Source organism: Rutidosis leptorrhynchoides, chromosome 1 (assembly GCF_046630445.1).
Source record: "Rutidosis leptorrhynchoides isolate AG116_Rl617_1_P2 chromosome 1, CSIRO_AGI_Rlap_v1, whole genome shotgun sequence".
Classification (NCBI taxonomy): Eukaryota; Viridiplantae; Streptophyta; class Magnoliopsida; order Asterales; family Asteraceae; genus Rutidosis; species Rutidosis leptorrhynchoides.
In genome coordinates this window covers 442,188,630-442,211,409 of record NC_092333.1, presented here as the reverse complement: position 1 = coordinate 442,211,409, position 22,780 = coordinate 442,188,630, and the positions used below count along the sequence as shown (strand labels likewise).

Genomic DNA, 22,780 nt, shown 5'->3' with positions numbered 1-22,780 from the left:
TCAAAAGTAGCATAGTTTGTATGCAAGGTAAATGTTTCATGCAGAGACATCTCTAACAAAAGCAGCGGGAGTCTACACAGCAAGACAACTACAGCGGAAGCATCAAACCTCTAAGCACCTGAGAAAACATGCTTAAAAACGTCAACACGAATGTTGGTGAGCTATAGTTTCAGTATAACAGTAATGTAAGGTAGGCCACGAGATTTCAGTGTTTCAAAACAGTATGAAAAGTATATGTTCAACCGTAGGCACTTGGTAACTAACTTAACGTAATATCACCCCCTAAAAGTACACTTGGCGAGTGCGTAAGTTTATGAAGTATTAGACACCCGTTAAATGCTAGCGCTACTAGCCCGAGTGGGGATGTCAAACCCTATGGATCCATATCTAAGATTCGCGTTCACCAGTTCAAAGACCAATGACTAAACGTTACCGAGCTAAGGGGAAAGTTTATGCCGTTGTATAACCCACACATATATAAAGTTTAAGTACTCGTGCCCAGTATGTAAAACGTAAAACGCGCATGTATTCTCAGTTCCCAAAATAGTTAAAGTAAAAAAGGGATGCTATAACTCACAGTGAAAAGTAGTAAAGTCGGTACGAGATAAGTAAGCAAGTAGTTGGTCTGAAAGGTCCTCAACCTAAGTCAAAAGTTACTAAGTCAGTAAATCGTTCCCAAAGGTTTTAAAGTATGTAAATTAGGTCTTAAGTATCATCATCATCAACAACATAAGTAAAAAGTAAAGTAAGTTTTCAATCAAGAATAGAGATTGAAACAAAGGCTGACTTCGTTCAGCTGCTACGACCTCTATACAAATCAAAAAGATGCGTAGTCAGTGGCCATGGCTCCGTATGTGAGTCCTCCAACCACTGACCAATTTTCAGAACTAAACTCGTCTTCGTTTGACCGTGGTGACGGTTTAAGTGCGAGTAGGTCAGAAATTTCATCACAACGTTACAAAGGTGTAGTGACTTTCGGAAGACTATAAATCCTAAACCGTAAATCGGATTAAGACGGGTCCTAAAAGAAAAGTCATCTACTCGAACCGAAAAATCTGGAAATCAGCTTTTCCAGTAGCCCAGGTGACTGATCAGATGTCAAAAACAGTAAGCAAAGTGCTCCGATGGGTTCTTGGTACTTAATGTTCATCACGGTTCTCATCCTTGATGCTTGTAGCTTCAAGTGTACAACTCGTTGATGTGTTTGCATCACCTTAACCAAGTTTTGACCATCAGAACACTAGTGTATGTCTAAGATATGTAGCACAACTCATTTAAGGGTTGCAAGTAGGTTGATGAACCAAAGTTACATCAAGATCTTAGATCCGACACATATACGAGTTCTAATAGTAATATTAAGCTATAAACTTGCAAGTAAACTAAATAAACAAGGTCTTAAGTTGTAGAACCTAGATCTTAGTTAGATCTTAAAGATCCTAGACTAAAAAGTCTAGATCTAGTGTTCTTAAGTTAGATCCTAAGTTATGGAACTTGGATCTTTACTTTAATAAAACCATAAGTTATGAAACTTAGATTTTAATCTTGTAGAATGTATATATATAAGCTTATAAGCTTTTGTTTTAGACAAAATTGAAAGACCATAAGCTATAAAAACTTAGATCCAACATAAGTGTATGAAGTTATAACTAGAAAGTTAAACTTCCATGTTCTTGAACTTACAAAGTTTAAAATTTAGTTTCAAGAAAAATGAGATCAAGTTTAACTAGTAATACTTGACCAATATTATACAATCACAAATTTAATTACATACAAAAGAAATAAATAAACTAAATCTACAAGTAACAAGTTCATGTTTGTTTCATACTTAAGAAGATTCAAGCCAAAGCTTGGATCTTAAGAAAATAAACCTTAAGTTTACAAAACATGAACATAAGTAAGATCTTAAAGCTTATAATCTTTAGATCTTTATAATATTTCAAGTGTAGAACCATAAGCTAACAAGCTTAGATCCTTGTTCTTGACTTCTCATCAAACAAAGGATGGAAGAAGCAAGATTCATGAAGATACAAACTAAGAAGCTTGATCTTTAACAACAAACAACAAACAAGAAGAAATGATGATGATACAATTCGGTTTCAAGGAAGAAAAAGAAAGAAAAATAAAGTTTGTTTACTTACAATCTAGAGAGAAAAGCTAGAGTGAAAGTAGTGTAAGAATGAGGTGTGTGTGAAATGAAATAATACTAGCATATAAGTAACAAAAATTGAAAAATGGAACTCCTCCCCTTGCACACAAAGGCCGACGGTTTAGAGGCTAAAAAGGGGAAGTCAAATTTCATTTTTCAAGTGTTGGAAGGTGGTAAATGCTAGTATGAGGTATAAAGTTAAATACATGGGAAGATGCTCATGCATGCTTGAAACATTTTTGTCTCCTCATTTAACTAATTAATCCATGTCGAACCTTAAAGAGTCACTAGCATAATAGTGGGCTTCCTAGTAGTCCATTAAGAAAAGTAGGGTGGGCTTCCAAGTCCAATAATATAAGCCCAAGTATAAGTAAGCAACAAATTAATAAAAGCCCGAAATTAACTTAAAAATGATTAATAATAATTAATCATGAACGTAAATAATATTCTAAATATTATTCGAAAAAAGCACGTGTGTCACAAAGACTAGTCAGGACATGGAAAGTCAAATACGGTAACAAGTAAAATGTATAAGAATACATTTAGTACAACGCAAGTATTAATAATAAATATTAATAATATAAGTCGGAAAATCCAGGGTCGTTACATTGACAAGGGTAAAAAGAGCTGTGAAATTGATGAGGTTCTCGATTCTCCTTATTCGGTTCATTTGGATGTGATTGACATTTCGCTTGATGAGGTAGGTGTGAGTCCTACGTCTAAAAAAGGCGAATTACGGAGTTTCATCATCAACAAAAGTGTAATGAAACTACTAATGCACTACTTGATAATTTGGCGAACGTTGCTACCGGAAATAGTGCGGGTCGAAAGTTTTATATTTGTACGGATAAGAATTATAAGGGGCATTGTAGGGGTTGGCATGTGCATGCTAACAAATTTCGTTTTTTTTCGGGAGGAAGAAGGGTGATTTGAAGGGTGCGGGTGAAAGGAAAGGTAAAGAAAAGAAAAAGAGTGTAAAAGAAGGGGCGTTTTGTTTGTACGACTCGAGTGATGGGGATGAGATCGAGGAGATTTCGCAAGGGATTGCAAGAATTGGTAAATCTTTTGAAAGTGTCAAGGGGGTGCATTTTGGAGCGGGGGCAGAAGAGGAGCTTGAGGGGTTGGTTTTTTCGACGAATTTAGAGACAAATTTGGAAATGGAGGAGTGAATTCGGATAGGGTTGGAATCGAGTCTACTTTCTCTTTTAAGGCGAAGGTGGATGATGGCATCAACGATACAAGCTTTGGCACTTGATTAGGTCCTTCTTGATTGTTCGTAGTTTGGATGTTTGTAGCTTCGATGTATGTTTTTTTGTTCCTCATGTTTTGTTTAGTTCGCGTTTTGGCTAGGTGTTAGTTTGCGTCTCGTTTGTGTTTTGGTTAGTGTTGGATTCTGTCGTCGAGCTTTTTGTGGTGGTCCCTCTATATCTCTATTTTCTGGTCTTTTTTTTTTGATATTAAGATTTTTATATGATTTTCCGTTTTTGTTTCTTTGTCAAAAAATAAAAAGAAAAATAAAGATTTGTAGAATGGGAAAAGCCACCTTAACACCCTTGATAATGCAATCAAAGAGCTTAAAAGGCATGTTTAAATTTAGAGTCTTGACGCCACTACACGTTGATCTATTAGTCGGCTTCAAGGAAGTGAAACGATCACTTTTAAGGCAATCTTCGAGCAACAATTCTCGTGATTATCTGACATTGTTTGGTGTACCAAGATGAAGGTTTTTCAATGGGCTACCTTCCACAAAATCTGTTTAAGTCTTCAATTGTATGTTTAGGATTGTAATCCTTAGGTGCTCATTCGCAATGCTTAACAACTTTGTACTTTATCTTTAGGTTTTTATGACAAGCTAAGCCTTTCGATTTGTTTGCTTGTTCTCTGTTCGTGTACTGTTTACGGATTCTTCATCTATTTGATGAAGCTCTTCTTGTTTAATATATTTATTTCTTTTCGCAAAAAATAAGGAAAAAAAAATCTCATACCATATTAGAATCAAGTGTTTTTCATAATAACAAAATGAGAGATCCATACATTATATGGAGATGCTAAGGGGCCAAACCCATACAAAGTAATAAATGCTAAAGGACCGAGCCCAATGTAATACAATGGTAACATTTAGTTGTGAGATATTTATTTTTTATAATAAAGTAAAAGTGTTAATTGCAATATAACAATTTGATTAGTCAATGATTGTTCATACACACTTTTCTTTACATTTTTCATCCCTTGTGATGTTTTAATTTCAGCCGCCTTTGGTCGATAATTATTTTTAGCTGTTGTGTGGTATCAATCTAACTTCACTTCAGTCCCAACACCTAAAATAAGTATCGACCCAACTGTTAGTTTACAAGCAAAATAGCAACTGAACTTTATTCTAGTAGTGGCTTGAAAAGGTAAGTACAAACCAATAACACACATAATTGCGTTAAAATATCACTTGGCGCAATACAACACAATCTGATGCTTAAGTAAATCCTCCATAATCAAATCAAATTATTATGATTCATTCACTAAGTAGTGATTTTATTTATCAATAAAAGATACTAAACTATGTTGAATTCTCTCAAAAAGAAAACAAACTTACATGTTTAGCATAACAATCTTATAAATGTCAGTTCGATTTTCAGAAAAAGAAAATGATATGCTTTACTCATGCACCTGCAAGTTCATGTGAACAGTTGCATAACAATATACAGAGCCTGACTGAAAAAGAATGTATAAACCACTTTCCTAAAATCCTAATTTTCAAAACAGAAACTAATTGGTTTTCTTTTACGTAGTAGCCTACCGTCCCTGCAAAATACCCTTTTTCTTTTTCACTATTTATCTGAAGGATTGTGTGTTCGTGTATCTATGGCGATGCTTGTTTATTAGTTATGGTGTTGACTATTAAGGTTCAAGAAGTTGACCCTGTAATTACATAAGAGTGATAACGAAACGATATATCTGATGGTGAAGTTTAGAGCAGTTGCTGAGAGATACGGATCGACACGACATCACCAGTCTCTCCAGATGTCATCACATGGTATTTTATATGAAGTCCTGCTTTTGAATACAAAATAGAGAATTTATGTTGATGAATGTACCTTTACAGGATTAATAAACGCAAAATTCAAAATTATCATAGAAATTAACAATAAAACTGTGCAATGCGATAAGAGGAATTGAAGACGTATCATACCTTCATTTGCTTGCAAATTGGTGTTGATAGCAACTGCATGACAAGTCACCATAGCTTTTGGCTGCCAGTCACCGTGACTCCCTACCCATGACTTAAGATTGAATAGATCTGTGCAAAATCCAATCTTAGTTGTATCGAATTACTTGATAAATGATAACAGGCGTTGACCAACGTTGACTATTAGTAATAAATAAATAAAAACATATATATTACACATAAATATATAAAACATAAATATTTCATACATAGATATATGACAGAAAATGTTACTCTAAAAAATATAAACTTTTTGACCTAACTTTGACCGACTTTGACCCAACTTTTTAGCTTTGACCGACTTTTAAGGCGTTTTTGGGTGAGTCAGGACGGGCTAGTCCTCTAACCGACGCGTCGGCCGAGTTTTACAACAATGGATATAGCTCTTACAAATTTGTGCCAAATTTTACTGAATTGAATTAGTAGATAAGGAACGATGTTTACCAGCTGTCGTTGAGCTCTTGAGATGCTTAATGTCAAAAATGCCCCCAGCAGCACAATCTACAAGTTTTCTGACATCATGAGATCCTACAAGTTTGTATTCCCAGTTTCCCTTCTGGTACTCTTCAGTTAGGAACAGTTCCATGTGTCTAGCATCCAGTACTTGCATTGTTCCTGAAAAAAAAAAAAAAAAAAAAAAAATTAGAGCTCGTAATTGAGAATGTCAACAATGAATTTTTAATTGATTATTGTTGTAAGTACGTTCTCACCATCACATGTATTCAGGTCACAAACAGGGCAACGAATGAGCTGTAAATCTGAGTACAACATATGGGTTAATTTGAGTAACTGTGATTAATGATCGGGATTTGAAGAAATGTTGGATAATAAGCGAGATATTAAGTTACCTGCTATCCATATTCCAGTTTTGATGTTGTGCAATAAGCAAGACCCATAAGTGTTCAACATATTTTGTATGGTATCCTCCTTTGGAAGCTTAGAAGGGCATATAAGTTTCTCTGTAAGGAACGCATCTGACGAATTGAAGCAAAATGCGCCAATTCTCATCCAATCTGATGTATTCAACATAAAAAAAATCACAATGCTAATTGGGGAACTGATTAAAGTTCTTTAGTTATTCCATCATCTTATATTGTAATAATCTTTACATATTTTAGGTGGTAACTGTATGCACAGAAACCATATATAGTATTCTAATGTGACAATGGTTAGTTCATATCGTCAGAACGACATTTTTGCCTGGTCTAATATCACAATTCAATACAATGTAGCAACACGTAAGAACTGATTAGTAACTGAGTTTGATCTAATAATGGATACCCCATTACAGTTAGACATCATGTATATTCAGAAACCATATGGATGGGTACATGGTATTGTTAAAAATGCTTAATGCATCTGCCTCTGGCAAAGTAGCATCAGATTACAAATTTGGACAACCGAAGTTGACGTCAAAATGAGTGACATGAAATAGTCTTATTATCACATATACTATGATCAACCAATTCTATATAGGAAAGATTACAGTTATTTATGATTCAGTTTAACATAAATCTGTAGCCACATGGTGTTTGCCAATGAAGAAGTGTGATAAGGAGCACGGTCTTAGTATTTCATATTATAATACTAGCAAAGTTTATACAGTAGGCTTATTTTAAAGCAAATTGAAGGTTACCAATGTGTTTCTCCTTCTGGCGAAAGGCATAAGAATGGCTTCCACCTGCAAGTATGAATCATGGATGGTATCACATAAACTCTGTTTACAAATTCACTAAGAAACTACAAAACAGTTGATGTAAAGCATATGGTAAGAGGTTATATGTTTACCGAAAGCTGAAGCATAGAGATTGATCCATTTGAATGTTGTCTGACAGCAATCAGGGACCTGAAGATCACGCAAACAAGCATACTTCCAAACACTATCATGCATTATAACACTAAGAAACCATTTGCAGGTTGCTGCCAGCATCACCAATGACTTCCCATCCAAATACTTCGCAATTTCCGTCCATATGTCATCGTCATGCCTACTTCCATTAAAACGAAAATCAACATTACATACATGAAGCTAACTCAAACTTATGAAATTATATCAACTCATAATTAATGCACATTCAAAACACTGATACACCGAGTAACATACTCACATCGAAATTTCCAAATCGACAATACACAAGCAATAGTTATACAAGCTAATTCATAATTATAAGTGATATATACGGTCGCATACTTACGTCAACATATACCGAAGCGATAGCTTCAACTTGAACTCACATGAAACTCATTCAAAATCATGAAGTTCCTATAACTAATAACTTGAACACACACAGATAAACATCATACGCTACTAATATTTTTAATTTTCAAATCTGTAAAACTACATATACAAACTCAATAACAGTTCAAAACAAAACTCATATATATAGAGCATGTACAACGCAAACACAGATTAGGGATTCAAATGTCACTCAACTGAATCAATCTTCAATATCTACGAACTCACAGACATTGAATTGAATCACAGATACTAATTCACTACCAATCAAGCGTCAATCATGAAACGAGCTGAAATTAAGCATTCAGATTCACTATGAATCAGCAATCGAACACCTAAACTTCGATTATAATCAATTATACTAGCTCGATACAGATCAAACATCTGATTGACGAAAATTATGCGCACGTGATTTAAGCTGAAGAACAAATAAATAGATACGAAGCGATGAAATCATACCATGCGAATGAGGAGAGAGATGCAGAAGTGTAACGAGGAGACGCACAGCTGCAAATTGATTTAGCTACACGCAATCGTTTCCCCATTCTGTTGAATAATTTCAAATTCGAAATGCTGAAATGAGGTTTTTGAATTGAAAATGTTGAAATAGAATATAATAATACTAGTATATATACTAACGCGGGAGATTAAACATGACCTGAAATGTACACTACTACTGTATGCATCCACATAATTACAATTCCGTTATTTTACAAAGCTAAATTTTCGGGTTATGACCAAAATCCGGATCCAAATAATCCGGATGACGGGTCAAGAGTCATCAAGATAAGTGAACGCACTCTTAATTGCATAATTCGCTACAAACTGCTTTCTGAAGGAAATTCAGACTAATCTGAGGGCGTGGCCGTGAAAAACCTCCTTCCGCTGCCCTCGTAACGCAGTGTGTGAAAAACGAGCTTGGATGGATTTCAAAGTCAAGGGATAACATCGTGTGCAATATTGTAGTCTCCGGAAGTCGAAATTCTGACCTCTAACAAAGAGTTTCCGACCACTAGCACTTGAGCTACAATAGTGTTACCACACTTTGTCTACCTTTTATGTAATTGATAATTGATAATTGTATCTCCGTTCCAAAAAAATATATTCACATTTCCTTTTAAAAATGCGGGAGAACACCACAATTTTAAGTGATTTTAGGGGTTTTTGTAAATTAATTTCATTTTTTATATGCAGGTTAATCAATACTGAAAGGTTCATATATTCAATTCTAGGTTTAATGGAATGTTGCGGCGTTGATTGTTGAATTGTCATCATTCAATGCATTTGTTTGTAACATCTAAATGACAAATAATGTTGAATGAAATAAAAATTAGTGTTAGAACTATTCGGAATTAAAATTATCTCTCAACCATTAAGCTTCATGTTCTTTTAATACTCTTCTAATCATATCAACAACATTTATCAAAGTATTATATTCTTTCATTTAATGTTAATACGGTAACTTACATCATTTAGAATGTTTATTCAAAATAATTATAAAACATGTTATTATCATTCAAAATCAAGTTCAATCAGAATTTTAAATCATATTTTAAACCATGCAGCATTTTTATTTCTTTTATTAAATACACTCATCGTGTCTTATAAGATTCAAATCTTCCATTTATATTGTATATATTATATTATATATTAATATTATATTATATATTATATAATATTACATTGAAATAATTGGAAATTAGATTATTCAAGAATCAAGAATAAGCATTGAATATCTAGTAGTAGAACCATAATGAAATGAAAGAAAGTGAGATTGCCTCTTTGAAGAAAAATATCATTTGATTCGCCGATCTTAAAAAAAGTTCCATTCAAAAGATTTATCTTGAAAGGTTAACATTTAAAATATCAATTTTGGTCAACATATTTTGATTTTCACATTTTTCTTTTTCTTTTCAACATTTGTATTTATAAAATAAGCATTCACTCCAATATTTCCCCTTCTCTTAAAAAATCTTTTTTTTTTTTTTTCGAAAAACTCTCTTAGATAAACATTCACTCCAATAATAAAATTCCGCTTCTCTTAAAAATCATGATTCCTTCAACATCATCTCCATTAAAACCCTCCATCACCTTGTGTTGTAGCTCATGTGGTAGTGACGTGTCTCTCTTAGCGAGAGGTCAGAAGTTTGACTCCCGTGGGGTGCAACATTGCACCCCTTTACCCTTGAATTACACTCAAGGGTGCCTTCCGCGCATCGTGTTGCGGAGGCAGTGGGGAGTGGGGTTTTAATGCCCATGCCTCAAATTGGACTGGATATTCTCCTGTACAGCAGTTGGGAGGGGGCTATGCAACTGTGAGAAATAAACGCGTGAGTGATTAAATTCTCAGGGTGATCCCATACTGCTATTAAAAAAAAATCCCCTCCCTCCTTGAATAATTTGATCATGGCACAAGAGAGAAAAAAACACCATTTGACAAGTGTAAATCTTAGGTTTGCTCGGATACATTTACCACAACTTCTCAACAAAGATTTAGTTAAGTTGATTTCTGAATCAACCAAATAGGATTATTACTATTACTATTCATTATGAATTTCCTCTGCTAATTCGTGACGCATGTAAAACATAAATACAATGTGCATTAGACAGAACTAAACTGACACATAACCATAAACTGAAACAATACTGGAGAATAGCAATTCAGTTGGCTTGAAACCGAACCATCCTAATAACAGTTTAAAAGTAATTTGATACCTAACCAGACTACATTTCCAAAGTTCTAATTTGAAACTACAAACTACAAAATAACACTTGAAATTTTGTAAGTTTGGAATAAGAAAGTACATGTATATGATTCATTGTTCGACCCAAACCAAAAAACGGTACATCTCAAACTGAAATCTTTACAGTTGATCAAGTAAAAAAAACATATCTAGTAAAATGCTTTCATTAAGATAATTCAACTTAGAGATAAGCTCAAGAACCAGGATCAAAACAATGTTTACAAAATAGAAATATATTTGAAATTAAATGGTCATTTACCTAAACAAGAAACAAAATAAGCTAGTAAATCTACATGCAACAACACTTGATATTCTTCTAATGCCTATAGAGGACAGTTTACGCAGTGTAAATTTGTGTTTGAATGCCTTAATTCCAGGGTGGGCACTCTTTTGTATAAAATGGTAACGTGTTAGCTTATGTTGTTGCCTGTGTGTATATAACTAATTCATGAAATTTCGACAACTCGGAGCTCTACATAAACATGGGACTTTAAGTTCATCCTGCTCATCTTGATCAAACTTGTAGTCATACCTGTCATAAATATAAAAAAAATACAAAACTAATAAATAGAAACTCGATTTTACGTGCCCATGTCAAAGTTTTGATTTTTTTTCTCGGATATCTAGAAATGGGACCCAGAAACAGATTATGAATGAATGTATATGAAACGCCTAAGCCTATAAAAACTTATGTAATGTGAATTGTGGTGAGATTGATAGAGACGTACGTTAACTCGTCGCCAGCTGGCACATTGGTTTTGGCTATTAGAACTATTCGACTTTCATCCGCACCCATACTCAAAATCCTAGCATAGCAGTTCGGCATGCACTGCAAAGAAACGTATATTTTCAGTTAAGTTTTGAATATTGCAAATGTCATAAGTATCTCATGTTGGAATAAATATTCTAGATGTATGTTTAGAACTCGGGATTGGGAATCATACCGAATGATTAATCAAACGCGCTATATTCCCCTTACTTGTGGCATCAATTACAATGTCATCACTGATCTTAAAAAGCTGCAAATAGAAACATACTTCAGTCTCAACAAATCCTATAGAAAATTTTGAACGTATGTATCTATGTGAGTGACGATTCATGTTAAATGTCTAGTAACTTATAACATTTAGAAGAAAGATATGACATAATTGACTCACATAACAATCTTTCCCTTCAGACCGATAGCGCACCTCCCTCAAATCTGCAACGATACGCCTCACCTGCTCACCACGATATTCAACAACCTGCAGGCAACACACCAATTAAAAAAATTATAATTTTTAACCGCTCATCTGGAAGACATTACGAGACAATAAGACATGTTTTAGTTTTCATACTTTGAGTATATATTATGTAAAGTTATCACATAACATGAAAAGGCCCAACGTTTACAGGAAACAGTTAGCTGTTGGTCAAATGCCTAAAATATCATCCATTTTGTGCAACAATGATATTCAAATAATTGGTAAATTAAGAACCAGAAACCTAACAAAAGTTAACAACTATAACTATAACTATCAATATTATGGGACATCCTAAAATGAAACCATTACAATTTTACATTCAAAGGGAGTATATTATATATAGCCATAAATGTTACTTCTTAACATATTTGTGTCAACAAGAACACCAAAACACTAGTTCAACTACTAGAAATTGCATTTCCGATAAAATAAAATTGGTTCCTAAATATATGCATAGATCATAGTGACATAAGCTTACCACTACTTGAAAGTTAGTTTCATAATCAATAAAATAAAATGCCTAATAAAAAAAAAAACCCAAAAAACGAAATAAGAGTATATTTCTCTTTCCAAGGGCACTTTTCAAGGGATGAGATGAAGGAAAAATGTAAGTACCATTTCTCCTTCTAGAATCTTCCGCCGTGCGAAGAGGCCCCACCCATGTATTGCAGATTTACCAAAACAGACACGCCGATTTTCTGTCCTCTGCATTAAAACGGGTCATTTAGAACACCATATAAGTCAACAATATACAGTGACCAAGGAATAACATACCTGCAAACAGTTAAGTCTTTCCTTGAATGTCGAAAAACTATTATCTTTAACTTCCTGCATATAATAAACAAGGTAAACTATCACTAAATTTAATGTAGTAACATTTAGTAACACGGAAACTATCATTTAATTAAATGCAATAATATTTGAGTATTGTTATTACACTGTGTGAATTTAAGGAATCTATTGCATCTATGGAATGCTGGGATGGCCTCATTAACCGATGAAATATTCCCTCCTTAATGCCATTCTGTAAAGAAACAATAGCAAATAAGTATATACAAATAAAAAAAGGTGATATGTTTAAGTTGATCAACCTTGGAGCTCAATCTTCTGTAAACGCGACATCTGGCAGCAGAGGGTGATTTGGGCTCATCGTTCTCTGCCATTGATGAATCAGACGGGTCCATTTTGATATTATTCAATAAAAGCCTTGAAGCCCTAAAGCTCTGTTTCTGATTCTTATTTTCAAGTAAACGTTTTGCACAGAAGACCTCGGAAGATGTCCTAATAACTATACCAGTATCCGCCGGGGTTCTGCATTCAAGTGAAATTAATGGTAACATTTAATTTGTTATTACACATTAATATTAAATTTACTTTACCAATACAACAACTTAGCCATAATCATGTAACTATTATTCTTAATAACTTTTTATATCTGCTGCTTTTAAATACGATATAGTATGTAAGAAATATTATTTCAATATATGCAATACAAGTGTACAGTCAATAACTAATTCTTACAATAATGATGCAACCATCTATTTATAAATTTATTGCTACTGCTTTTAAATTTTAATACAATATACAATAGATAATATATACCTGTGGAAAGCACAGTATGGAGTCCATTTGGTGCTATATACCCCATCCTTCTCAGATGAATGCAGCTGCAACTCAGTAAAAGGTAAAAAAAAAAAAAAGATAATTGAGGTAAAAACTTTTGAGTTTTGCAAATTAAGGTGATATCATAATAACTCATATTGTGTACATATAAATATTAATATCGCTACACTGAATACTTAAGCAACGTGAAAACATACCTCCACGCAATACCCTGCCCTTGAAGCGCACATTGCATGAAAGTAAGAATCGCACTTGCAACACTGAATGCAAGAACCATGAACCTGTTTACAGATGACACATCTCTGCAATATACCGAAAAAAACGGGGGGACAATTAGATGTTAATGTGTTGTATTTAAATCGTCTATTGTCGTATATCTTTACTGACAATAGTGCTACCTTCGAAAAAGAATCAGATGGAATTCGAAGGAGTCCGGTTGCAGGCTCCATTTTTTCATCACTAATGAAGGCAACTTCAGGCCGGAACCATGCACATATGACATGAACCCACAGAGTGTCGATATCGGTTGGCTTTAGAGCACCACCTATAATAATAACATAATAGAAAAATTGAAAGATAATCGTCATAGTTTAGGTAAAGTAGAGGTGGCAAGATTGACAGAATAAGTGGGTTGGGTGATGGGTCAAAACGGGTCCATGTTGAAACAGGATAGGTAGAATAAGTTGTTCAATTCGTAAATTAAGAAAACTAAATTATACTATTACAACAGTCCAACATTTTGAAAATACTACTCCGTACGATTTAGAGGTTTTATGTATTGAAATTTACAATGGGCAGCTTACAACGTGTTTGACCCATTAACCTTTTAGCTAGCTTGTAGTTGACCCAAATCAACCAACTTGAAAGTAAATGGGTCAGATTTGACACCTCTAAGGTAAATAAATGTGAAGTAAATGACATGCCTTTAATTGGGCAAAGGCAACAATCTCTCTCAACTTCGGGCGTTTCACATGCTCTACAAACCCAAGACGTAAAATCATGTATACCTCTTACTCCATAACATTCTTGATGAACAGCTATTTGACATCTGATTCAGTGAACAAAAAAAATTAACTGATCTTTTATTTCGGCATGTTGGGCGATATAAGGTATAGATTCATCGTAATTAAGAAAACCTGTTGCAGATAATTATTGTGTTGATGTCATAATCCTCATCCCATCTACATATAGCACATCGTTCGGTTGTCCACTTGGCGTAAACAGGATCGTACTTCTCTAAAATTTTGGAAAGATTAATTGCAATTTTCGTAATCAATATTCTACTTTCAAACAAACAGTACTACAGTAGTGTAACAACTAGATATATATAGGGGAAAAAATCTAATAATTAAACATAAATATATATATTTTTACCTTGAAGCAATGAAAACAACTCTTTCAAATCTAAAGGTATAGCTGAAGCAACAATATCACTATCCGTATTATGACCTGAAAGCTGCAATACTAATAGTTAATGATATAAATGGAAACATCAGCAATGATGTAGTAAAAGTCGCGAAGGAACACAAGGTTGTAAAGTCGCGAGTCAAGGACAAGTCAGTTGTTGACCAACGTTGACTTTTAGCAATAAATAAACTAAACATATATACATTATGCATTAATATTTCATATATAGATATAGGGCACAAGATCTAATTTTTTAAAAAATATTAAATTTTGACCAACTTTGACTTTGACCGACTCAGCATGACTTTGACCAGACTTTTTAGCATTGGCCAACCTTTTAGGCGAAACTAGGAACGGGTTAGTCCCCAAACCGACGCGTCGGCCGGATTTTACAGCAATGAGGAGCCATTTCACAATGGTTTATACACATTTTATATTATAATGAGTGGTACAAACCATTTTCTCTAGCGCTACCATTGAGCCCTTGACTTTAATGCTGGATTTCCACTTTTTTGATCTGGAACCGGTATGTTTTTCCCATATACTAGGGGCTTGTTTGCTTGTTCCACATGAACCACACTTACACTCGACTCTAAGAAGACAAAATATAGATGGTTTCACATTAATTCAAAGTATAGGTACCATATTACAAAACCAGCAGCATTTAAAGTAATAAAAGAAGAAGGTCCAACAAGTAACAAACTAATCAAGTTCGGTCTTACAAATTAAGCTTTGGATAATATATCCCTTCCATGCCATTACAAATTACACCTACTTTTTCAGGCAAGTCACTCCATCCACAATTCTCGGTTGATGATCTGTTGAATATATATAACATCATAATTCGTTTTAAAAACTAGCACCAAAAAAATTAATATCCCATTATGAAGAAACTGATACCTCGGTTTTGGCTCTAATTTATCGAAAAATGGTTGCTCGTAAATAACTTCGCCTCTGCATTCTGGGCAGTAATAGTCGATCTCCTCCAGATCCTTTTAGCGATATAATAATGTAAGATTAGAAAGGGAAAAAAAAAAAATCATTATAATATTTCGTAAACCTCGAAGGATTGGTCGGAAACTTCGGCGCATTCTACATGAACCCAAACGTTACAACCATCACAGCATATCTAGACCAGGCATAATTAATTACAAATAAAATTAAGTTAGATGCAACTCATTGATAAAGAGTAAATGAAATAATCTAAAAACACGTTATGTAATCTCACCCAATCTCCACCATCAGAATGATGCCAAATCTTCTGGCAAATGCCGCAATACTGTTTTGATTTTCGCAACTGTTGAAGTAAGAACATTACTGATTAAATAAGATTATAGAGCTAGGAAAAAAAAGAATGATCACGAAGTTTGTCATATAACAATATAAACCTTCGAACAATGTTCGCACAAAGCCTTCTCTTGAGAGGCCATCCCTTTGGATTTCGTTGTTTTACACGAAAAGAACAAGCCACAACTGCTACACATTTGTGTATTTTTCTTATAAAAAGAACTCTGCAGAAGGACATATAATAATAATATCAATCAATTCAAGCTTTGTTTCTAGGGAAAAAAAATGTCTTGTTAGAACTGATAATTAATCTCATTAAATAACATCTTAATGGAAAAAAGAAAAAAAATTATAAAGTAACCTAGAATACCATATGTAAAAATACTACTACATGGAGTCATATGTTGATCATCATCCTTCAAAACAAATTTTATACATTGCCAATGGGAAATAACTCGATAAAACAGCCTATCTAAAAATCAGGTGTGTCAATGAAAAGGATAAAATTAAAAAAAAAACTATAAAAACTAAACTTTAACTACGAAAACATACACAAGCAGCTCAAAGCTAGCTCCATTTCAGCTTATCTAAGCTCATTTATGACTAAAAAGTTTGTTTTATCGAATAACGTAACAATCGCAACCAAACCCTATTCATCAACAATTGCGACATTCTGGAAATTTGTTACTTACACTTAGCTTAATTTAGCAACTGTTACAAGTGATTCCTCATAAAAATAACATCTGCAATATCCTTAATATTCATATACATATTAATATTAGTTTATGAACAATGATTAATTCTTGAAGAAGAAAAAGTCTACGTAACTTACATGCTTACGGAAATACGACTCAAGCTGCTCATCTGGTATAGTAGTCACTGAAACCTCGAAAAGATCGGTTGACGTACAACATTCATCCATATCCACATACTCCGAATCCAAATGACCATTTTCTACTAAAAAAGCCTCTTCTATCGCATTACGGAAATCATCTGGCGTCGAGCCATATAATTGAGTTTGTCCCTGAAAACTATACAAAAATAATCATATCAATTTCAATCTAATCCACATAAAAAAAAATTACTCATAAACACGAATATATATAAACAATACTAAACACACGCACCTTTCCATATACTCCATAAACGGAAACACCATTCCGTCTTTCACCCACGCATAATCCTACAATTAAAATTAAAACAATCCAAATCAAACCATAAATATAAACAAAATTTACCATTTCACATATAAATAATTAAATTAAAATTAACATTTAAATTTAAAATAGTAAAGAAAAACTACCCTTTGACCTTTCTTCGAAAACCCGTAAAACATCACACAAAGAGTACCAGGAACACACACCCTCAATACCGCTTTCGGAGCTTCGCTTAACGGGTCAATCACGATTGCAGGCCAAGCAGGAAACCGATTCGAACATTTAGCCCAAACAATATCACCTTTAACAAATTCTTGAACTCCATAAAATCCCTTCTTTCTTTCATAATCATTTCCAATTTTATCCACATTATTATTATTATTATTATTAGGATTCGGATACACAAACTGTTTCTTATATTCCAATTCCCTATCCGAAAACGGGTTTTCACGCTTTTTTACCCCACACTTCAATTCACCAGTAGACCACGAATTAACAGCATTGTTACTACTATTATTATTATAATTACAATTATAATTATAATCTAAAAACTTATCATTGATAGAACTTGCAACAAATTCAGTATCAGGATAATAATCGTCTTCAGTTTCATCGCAATCGACTACATCCAATTTACATCTTTTAACATTGGGCATTTTGAATCTCACCGTTTGTGTTATCATCGTAATACTTAGATGTTCATCGAAACCCTAAATTCACACCAACACCTATGAACCGGTGGACTAAGTTGAGCAGATTCTGACGGAAGGAAGGATAATTTCTGTAATCGAGAACGGAAGAAACCCTAATTTGACGGATTGAAGTGAAAATGAAGAAAAATATTGGAAAAATAGAATTGGAAATCAACAGGGATTCAAAGAGGGATTGTGAAATTAATCAGGGAAGACAACGGCATTTCACTAACGAAGCTGCAAAATCAAGAAATTGAAGGTAACAGTTGCAAGAACAAAGACGATTAACGTAATATCTTGTGTGTGTTGGGTGTATATGTGTATTTTGTGTCTGTACGTATACATGTGTATATTTGTATTGTACGTGTACAGTAGGTGCAGAAAGAAAATTGAAAAACAAACGATCTGCGTATTTTGTCAGCCATGAGTACGAAGATTAACGTAAGAAAAAATTACGCCGATGGTACATGTGATTTGTACACTTTTGCACCGATACACCTAAACTTCTATTTTTGCTTGGTTGGTACCTGGGGTTTGATCATGTATCACCACTGGCACCCCATGTTAACGGCTGTTAAGAGTAAACTGTTAACCCCTCACATGTGCAACGCATGTGAGGGTATTTTCGTCCCTTCAACTCATCTTTTTTAGATCCAACTAAAACCAGAACTCTTTTTTATCCCATTCAACCTTTTCATCCTTCTCATAAACTTCGGCATCCTTCTCATAGACTTCTCATAAACCTTTTCAACCTTTTCTAACTCACTCCTCAACGAAGTTTATGAGAAGAATGAAAAGGTTGAATGAGACAAAAAAGAGTTCTGGTTTTAGTTGGATCTAAAAAAGATGAGTTGAAGGGACGAAAATACCCTCACATGCGTTGCACATGTGAGGGGTTAACATTTTACTCTTAACAGCCGTTAACATGGGGTGCCAGTGGTGATACATAATCAAACCCCAGGTACCAACCAAGCAAAAATAGAAGTTTAGGTGTATCGGTGCAAAAGTGTACAAACCACAGGTACCACCGACGTAATTTTTTCTCAACGTAATATCTTTATTCTTTTTTCAAGTGTCATTTTAGATTATTTTTTGTACGTTTTTTTAATGAATTCGTTATCGTTATGATTGATTTGTTTGTAAAAAGAATAATAAACATACTAAATTTGTTGTAATTGATAATCTGATTTGTTCTTGTATCGTGTAATCATTTTCTCGATTAAGTATTTCGACTCTACAAACCTCGGTATCACGAAATTCTAATCGGGAAAAGACAAGAACAATATTTGATTTCAAGCAAAACGATTCAAATCAAAGCGTATGTGAAAATATATTTTATGTATAGTTTTCGTATGTGAAAGCAAGTATGCCGAAAACAGATATATTAATTTGGCACTTAAAATTTAAGGGATGCAACCATTCAATTTGGCGGGAAAAAAACCGTTATAAAACAGACATGTCTTTTGGCGGGAAAAACTTGTTGGAAGGCAACTTTTCAATCTATATAGTCTAATAAACCTCTAAAATGATGATATCATCATTAAGCTAAATTACCCTTTACTTTTCATAATGATGATGTCATAATTATATATTAATTTAATTAAAAAAAATAATACAAAATCTTTTATAAAAGTAAATATTAATATCTCCTAAATTGTAATTTTATTTTTCTAAAAATTTAAAATGCATTTATTATTATTATTAATTATTATTATTATTATTATTATTATTATTATTAAAAATATAAATATAAATATTCAACTTTGAGCGAACTTTATGTTTGTAAAATCAACGACAAGTTTCTTAGTCGGAATCCGTGGTTCCACGGGGCAATAAACTAAATGACTTTAACATTTATATTCACTTAATACCTAAAACATATCATTAAACTATTTCATTTAAACAAACTCGTGTTTTCACGGGTCTTTCACTAGTGTATACTACAATGCCTTTTCGGTTGAGGTTTGGTAAATCTTAGTGAATCTATCAAAAATATACTTGGAAATATCAACTCTCATTTTGAATATTTTGTAGTATGGAGTATTAGTTTATGATATTCATCAGAATTAAACAAGTTTTTAATGCACAATTTTAATATATTTATCGAAAATTATACTTGATATATCATCATCTCAATTCAAATAATAGGTGATGTAATATACAAAGTTTATTTTTTAAAATTAAATGAACTCTTGGCATCTCCACAATATTTTGCTCATGTCATAATCAAATAAATAAAAAATTCCGGGTTTCTTAACTAGTGAAATGACTCGTGGAACCAAGAGTTTGTTTAAACGAAACAATTTAATGATATGTTTTAGGTATTAAGTGAACGTAAATGCTAAAGTCATTTAGTTTAATGACTCGTGGAATCACAGAGTCCGACTAAGAAACTGATCAGCTGAACATTTAATCAAACACCTAAAATGCATATTAAACAATCCACATCCAATCATAAGAGATAATATTGGTTGTCATTTTATTTTAAAAGCGTAAATTAAAATATAAATTTAGAATTGATTTCTTTCTGCCTAGCTTTTATACCTTCTCGTACTCAATTCAAAATAAATAATTAAAATTATTCAAAATTATTTAATTATAATAATTAAAATAATTATTAATAAGATTTAATAATAATAATTAACTAATAAGATTTAATTTTAATTCAAAATTATTTGGATTAATGACATCACCCACCATGCTTAGATTTTTTTCTTTTGTTTTTTAATTTTTTTAACAAAAGAATTAGTTTAATAATGACATCATCATTATAGGATTTTAATTGAAAACTATAGATTATTAAGTATAATACGGAATACTTTTTAAAATGAAAAATTGAATGAATGAATAGCCTAATTATTAATCGCAAAAAAAATCACTAGCCACTTACAATTTTTACCATAGATGCAATTTATTTATTCTCGAATCACTGTATCTTTCACCTGGGAGCGGGACCTCAGCCAGGGGCGCTGCCCCTTGGACCCCACTATATTCGCGACAGTGTCTAATCAATTTTTACGAGCGTGTACTCCACATTCTCTGAACCTGTTGTTAAGTATAACTAGCTCACTCTTGCTTTCAACTAGTGTAACGACCAAAAAATTTGGTATTTGGAATGTCGAGAGTTTGATGTGCACAAGTTTGGTGTATGCTGTGAGGTTATGCGCGCGTTCACCGTTGGGCCATAACTTCATCATACGAACTCGAATTGAGGCTAATTAAAAGCCCAGACGACCGTAATTCGAGCCCGGACGTTTTTAATTTCATGTTGTGAGCTGGAAGGCTCCAGGAGCGCCGCTTTTGGGCTAGGAGCGCCGCTTTTGGACCTGTTTGGGTGCTGATTGTATTTTTGGACTTTTAAATGAAAGGCATATTGGTCAATTCACTTGTGAACGTGTATATGGCTTGGAAAGCATATTTCTATCTCATTCTTATCCTTATTTCACTCATACAAATCCAAAGGCATATATGTCAATTCACTTGTAAACGTGTATATGGCTTGGAAAGCATATTTCTATCTCATTCTTATCCTTATTTCACTCACACAAATCCTCTCATCCATTTCTAGAGAGAGGAAGTTGATTCTAAAGTGAGAAAGTGCAAGAACTTGATGAAGAAGCTTGAATCCTTTCTTAGTGCAAGAGTTAATGTTGTTCATCTTCCTTCTAGCTACATTTTGATGGTGATGGTAAGTTCTAACTCCGAATTTCATCTTGTTGATTGATTTCAAGTTAGGGTTTATGTTAGTGATGAGTTATAAACCCCATTTCCTTTGAAATTTGGGGGTTTTGATGAAGGTTTGGGTAATTGAACCTTAATATTGTGGGTATAGGGTTTGATGACAAATTTGGGTGTATTTGTCTTTGATTTAAGTGATAATCACTAGATTGGAGGAGTGTTGGTGATTTTGGTGTTCTTAAGAACAAGTTTGAAGTCATGCACACAAGGTGTTTCATGAAATGACTCAAAGAGGTGAAATTATCGTGATAACTAGGTTTATGTTCTAAAATCAACCTTTGATAGTATGATTAATCAATTGGATAACATGGTGGCGATTTGGGTGTGCTTAAGAGTTTGATTTTGGTCAAAATTGAGTGTTGACTTGGATTTGGTGTCAAACTAAGGATTTGGGTCAAGTTTTGTGAAATGGATACTTGAGTACTTGATTAAATTGGATAATTGGTGTTTTGGAAACTTAATCACTAGTCATTATTGGCATTGGGTGATATTGGGTGAATTTGACTTAAGTCAAAGGTGGTCAAGGGCAATATCAGTCGTTACTGCCTAAGTTGGGTGATTTGGGCAAGTGATGTTTGTATGATCACTAACTAACTAGTGATCTAGTTTTGAGACCTAGGTTGGTCTATTTGGGTTGAATTGTGACTATTGGTGTGGGTTTGGATTACCACCAGTAGTTGTAATTTGGTTATGTCCATTTAGATGATTAAATGGGCGGGCTTTGGCGAGCAAGGTGTGATCCCTCGGCTAAGGGACGTTTATGTCGGGTTCTCTTTTAGAGAATGATTATTTATGTACATATTGTACCTATGTGTGATATAGGTGGTTACTTGCTCGGATTTGAGGATGGAGATCATGTTGTACATGACTTGTGCGGGCATTCCAAAGTGAGTGGAATAATTATGTGTGTATGTATATAATGTATTTATTTGTATGGCGTGAAATGTGGCTTAGTCATGGTGTTAAGACACCACATTTTACGTGACGAGTGGGTTAGTAGCGATGTTAAGACACCACTCCGGGAAGTATGATGGGTGGGCTAGTCGCGGTGTTAAGACATCACCCGGGGGGTTAGTGATACTCGGTGTTAAGTACACTAACGGATGTTGTGAACACCGTGGTCTTTCGCGAGCACCATTCCCTTGTACTATTGGTTAACCATGTTATGTGTTGTAGTTTTAGCATATTAAATTGTGAACTATATGCTATTGGCGATGCTAGCTTATTGTGAATTGCGGATATTTAGTTTTGCGTTGTGATTGCATGGTTGTTGAATTGCTAGCTCG

The 22,780-nt window shown here is 33.6% G+C and overlaps 2 protein-coding genes across 2 annotated transcripts; both read right to left on the bottom strand.

Moving 5' to 3' along the window:
* Positions 1-5,108: 5,108 nt before the first annotated feature.
* On the bottom strand, positions 5,109-8,147 carry LOC139872889 (probable F-box protein At3g61730). Its single transcript, XM_071860826.1, has 8 exons — positions 8,062-8,147; positions 7,155-7,357; positions 7,003-7,047; positions 6,215-6,379; positions 6,077-6,124; positions 5,811-5,981; positions 5,331-5,438; positions 5,109-5,191 (listed from the first exon to the last, which is right to left on the bottom strand). The coding sequence occupies exons 1-8, from the start codon at positions 8,145-8,147 to the stop codon at positions 5,109-5,111; spliced, it is 909 nt and encodes a 302-aa protein (XP_071716927.1).
* Positions 8,148-10,512: 2,365 nt separating this feature from the next.
* On the bottom strand, positions 10,513-18,019 carry LOC139872881 (histone-lysine N-methyltransferase ATX3-like). Its single transcript, XM_071860815.1, has 23 exons — positions 17,211-18,019; positions 17,035-17,090; positions 16,740-16,938; positions 16,009-16,131; positions 15,849-15,917; positions 15,681-15,749; positions 15,521-15,612; positions 15,343-15,438; positions 15,077-15,212; positions 14,588-14,669; positions 14,350-14,449; positions 14,137-14,261; positions 13,612-13,757; positions 13,411-13,515; positions 13,193-13,257; positions 12,682-12,901; positions 12,528-12,614; positions 12,365-12,418; positions 12,206-12,295; positions 11,504-11,590; positions 11,291-11,365; positions 11,075-11,175; positions 10,513-10,878 (listed from the first exon to the last, which is right to left on the bottom strand). Exons 1-23 carry the CDS (start codon positions 17,745-17,747, stop codon positions 10,788-10,790), a joined length of 2,805 nt encoding a protein of 934 aa, XP_071716916.1. The 5' UTR covers positions 17,748-18,019; the 3' UTR covers positions 10,513-10,787.
* Positions 18,020-22,780: the final 4,761 nt, after the last annotated feature.

Bases quoted from the DNA above. Each gene is read 5' to 3' on its own strand.
- LOC139872889 (XM_071860826.1), bottom strand. From the start codon at position 8,147: ATGGGGAAACGATTGCGTGTAGCTAAATCAATTTGCAGCTGTGCGTCT. The intron at 7,358-8,061 runs GTATGATTTCAT...TTTTAATGGAAG, and splicing joins TCTCTCTCCTCATTCGCATG to TAGGCATGACGATGACATAT. The intron at 6,380-7,002 runs GTAACCTTCAAT...TGAATACATCAG, and splicing joins CCAGAAGGAGAAACACATTG to ATTGGATGAGAATTGGCGCA.
- LOC139872881 (XM_071860815.1), bottom strand. From the start codon at position 17,747: ATGATAACACAAACGGTGAGATTCAAAATGCCCAATGTTAAAAGATGT. The intron at 16,939-17,034 runs GTGCGTGTGTTT...ATTTTTGTATAG, and splicing joins TTTATGGAGTATATGGAAAG to TTTTCAGGGACAAACTCAAT. The intron at 10,879-11,074 runs GTACGTCTCTAT...TATTTATGACAG, and splicing joins CCAGCTGGCGACGAGTTAAC to GTATGACTACAAGTTTGATC.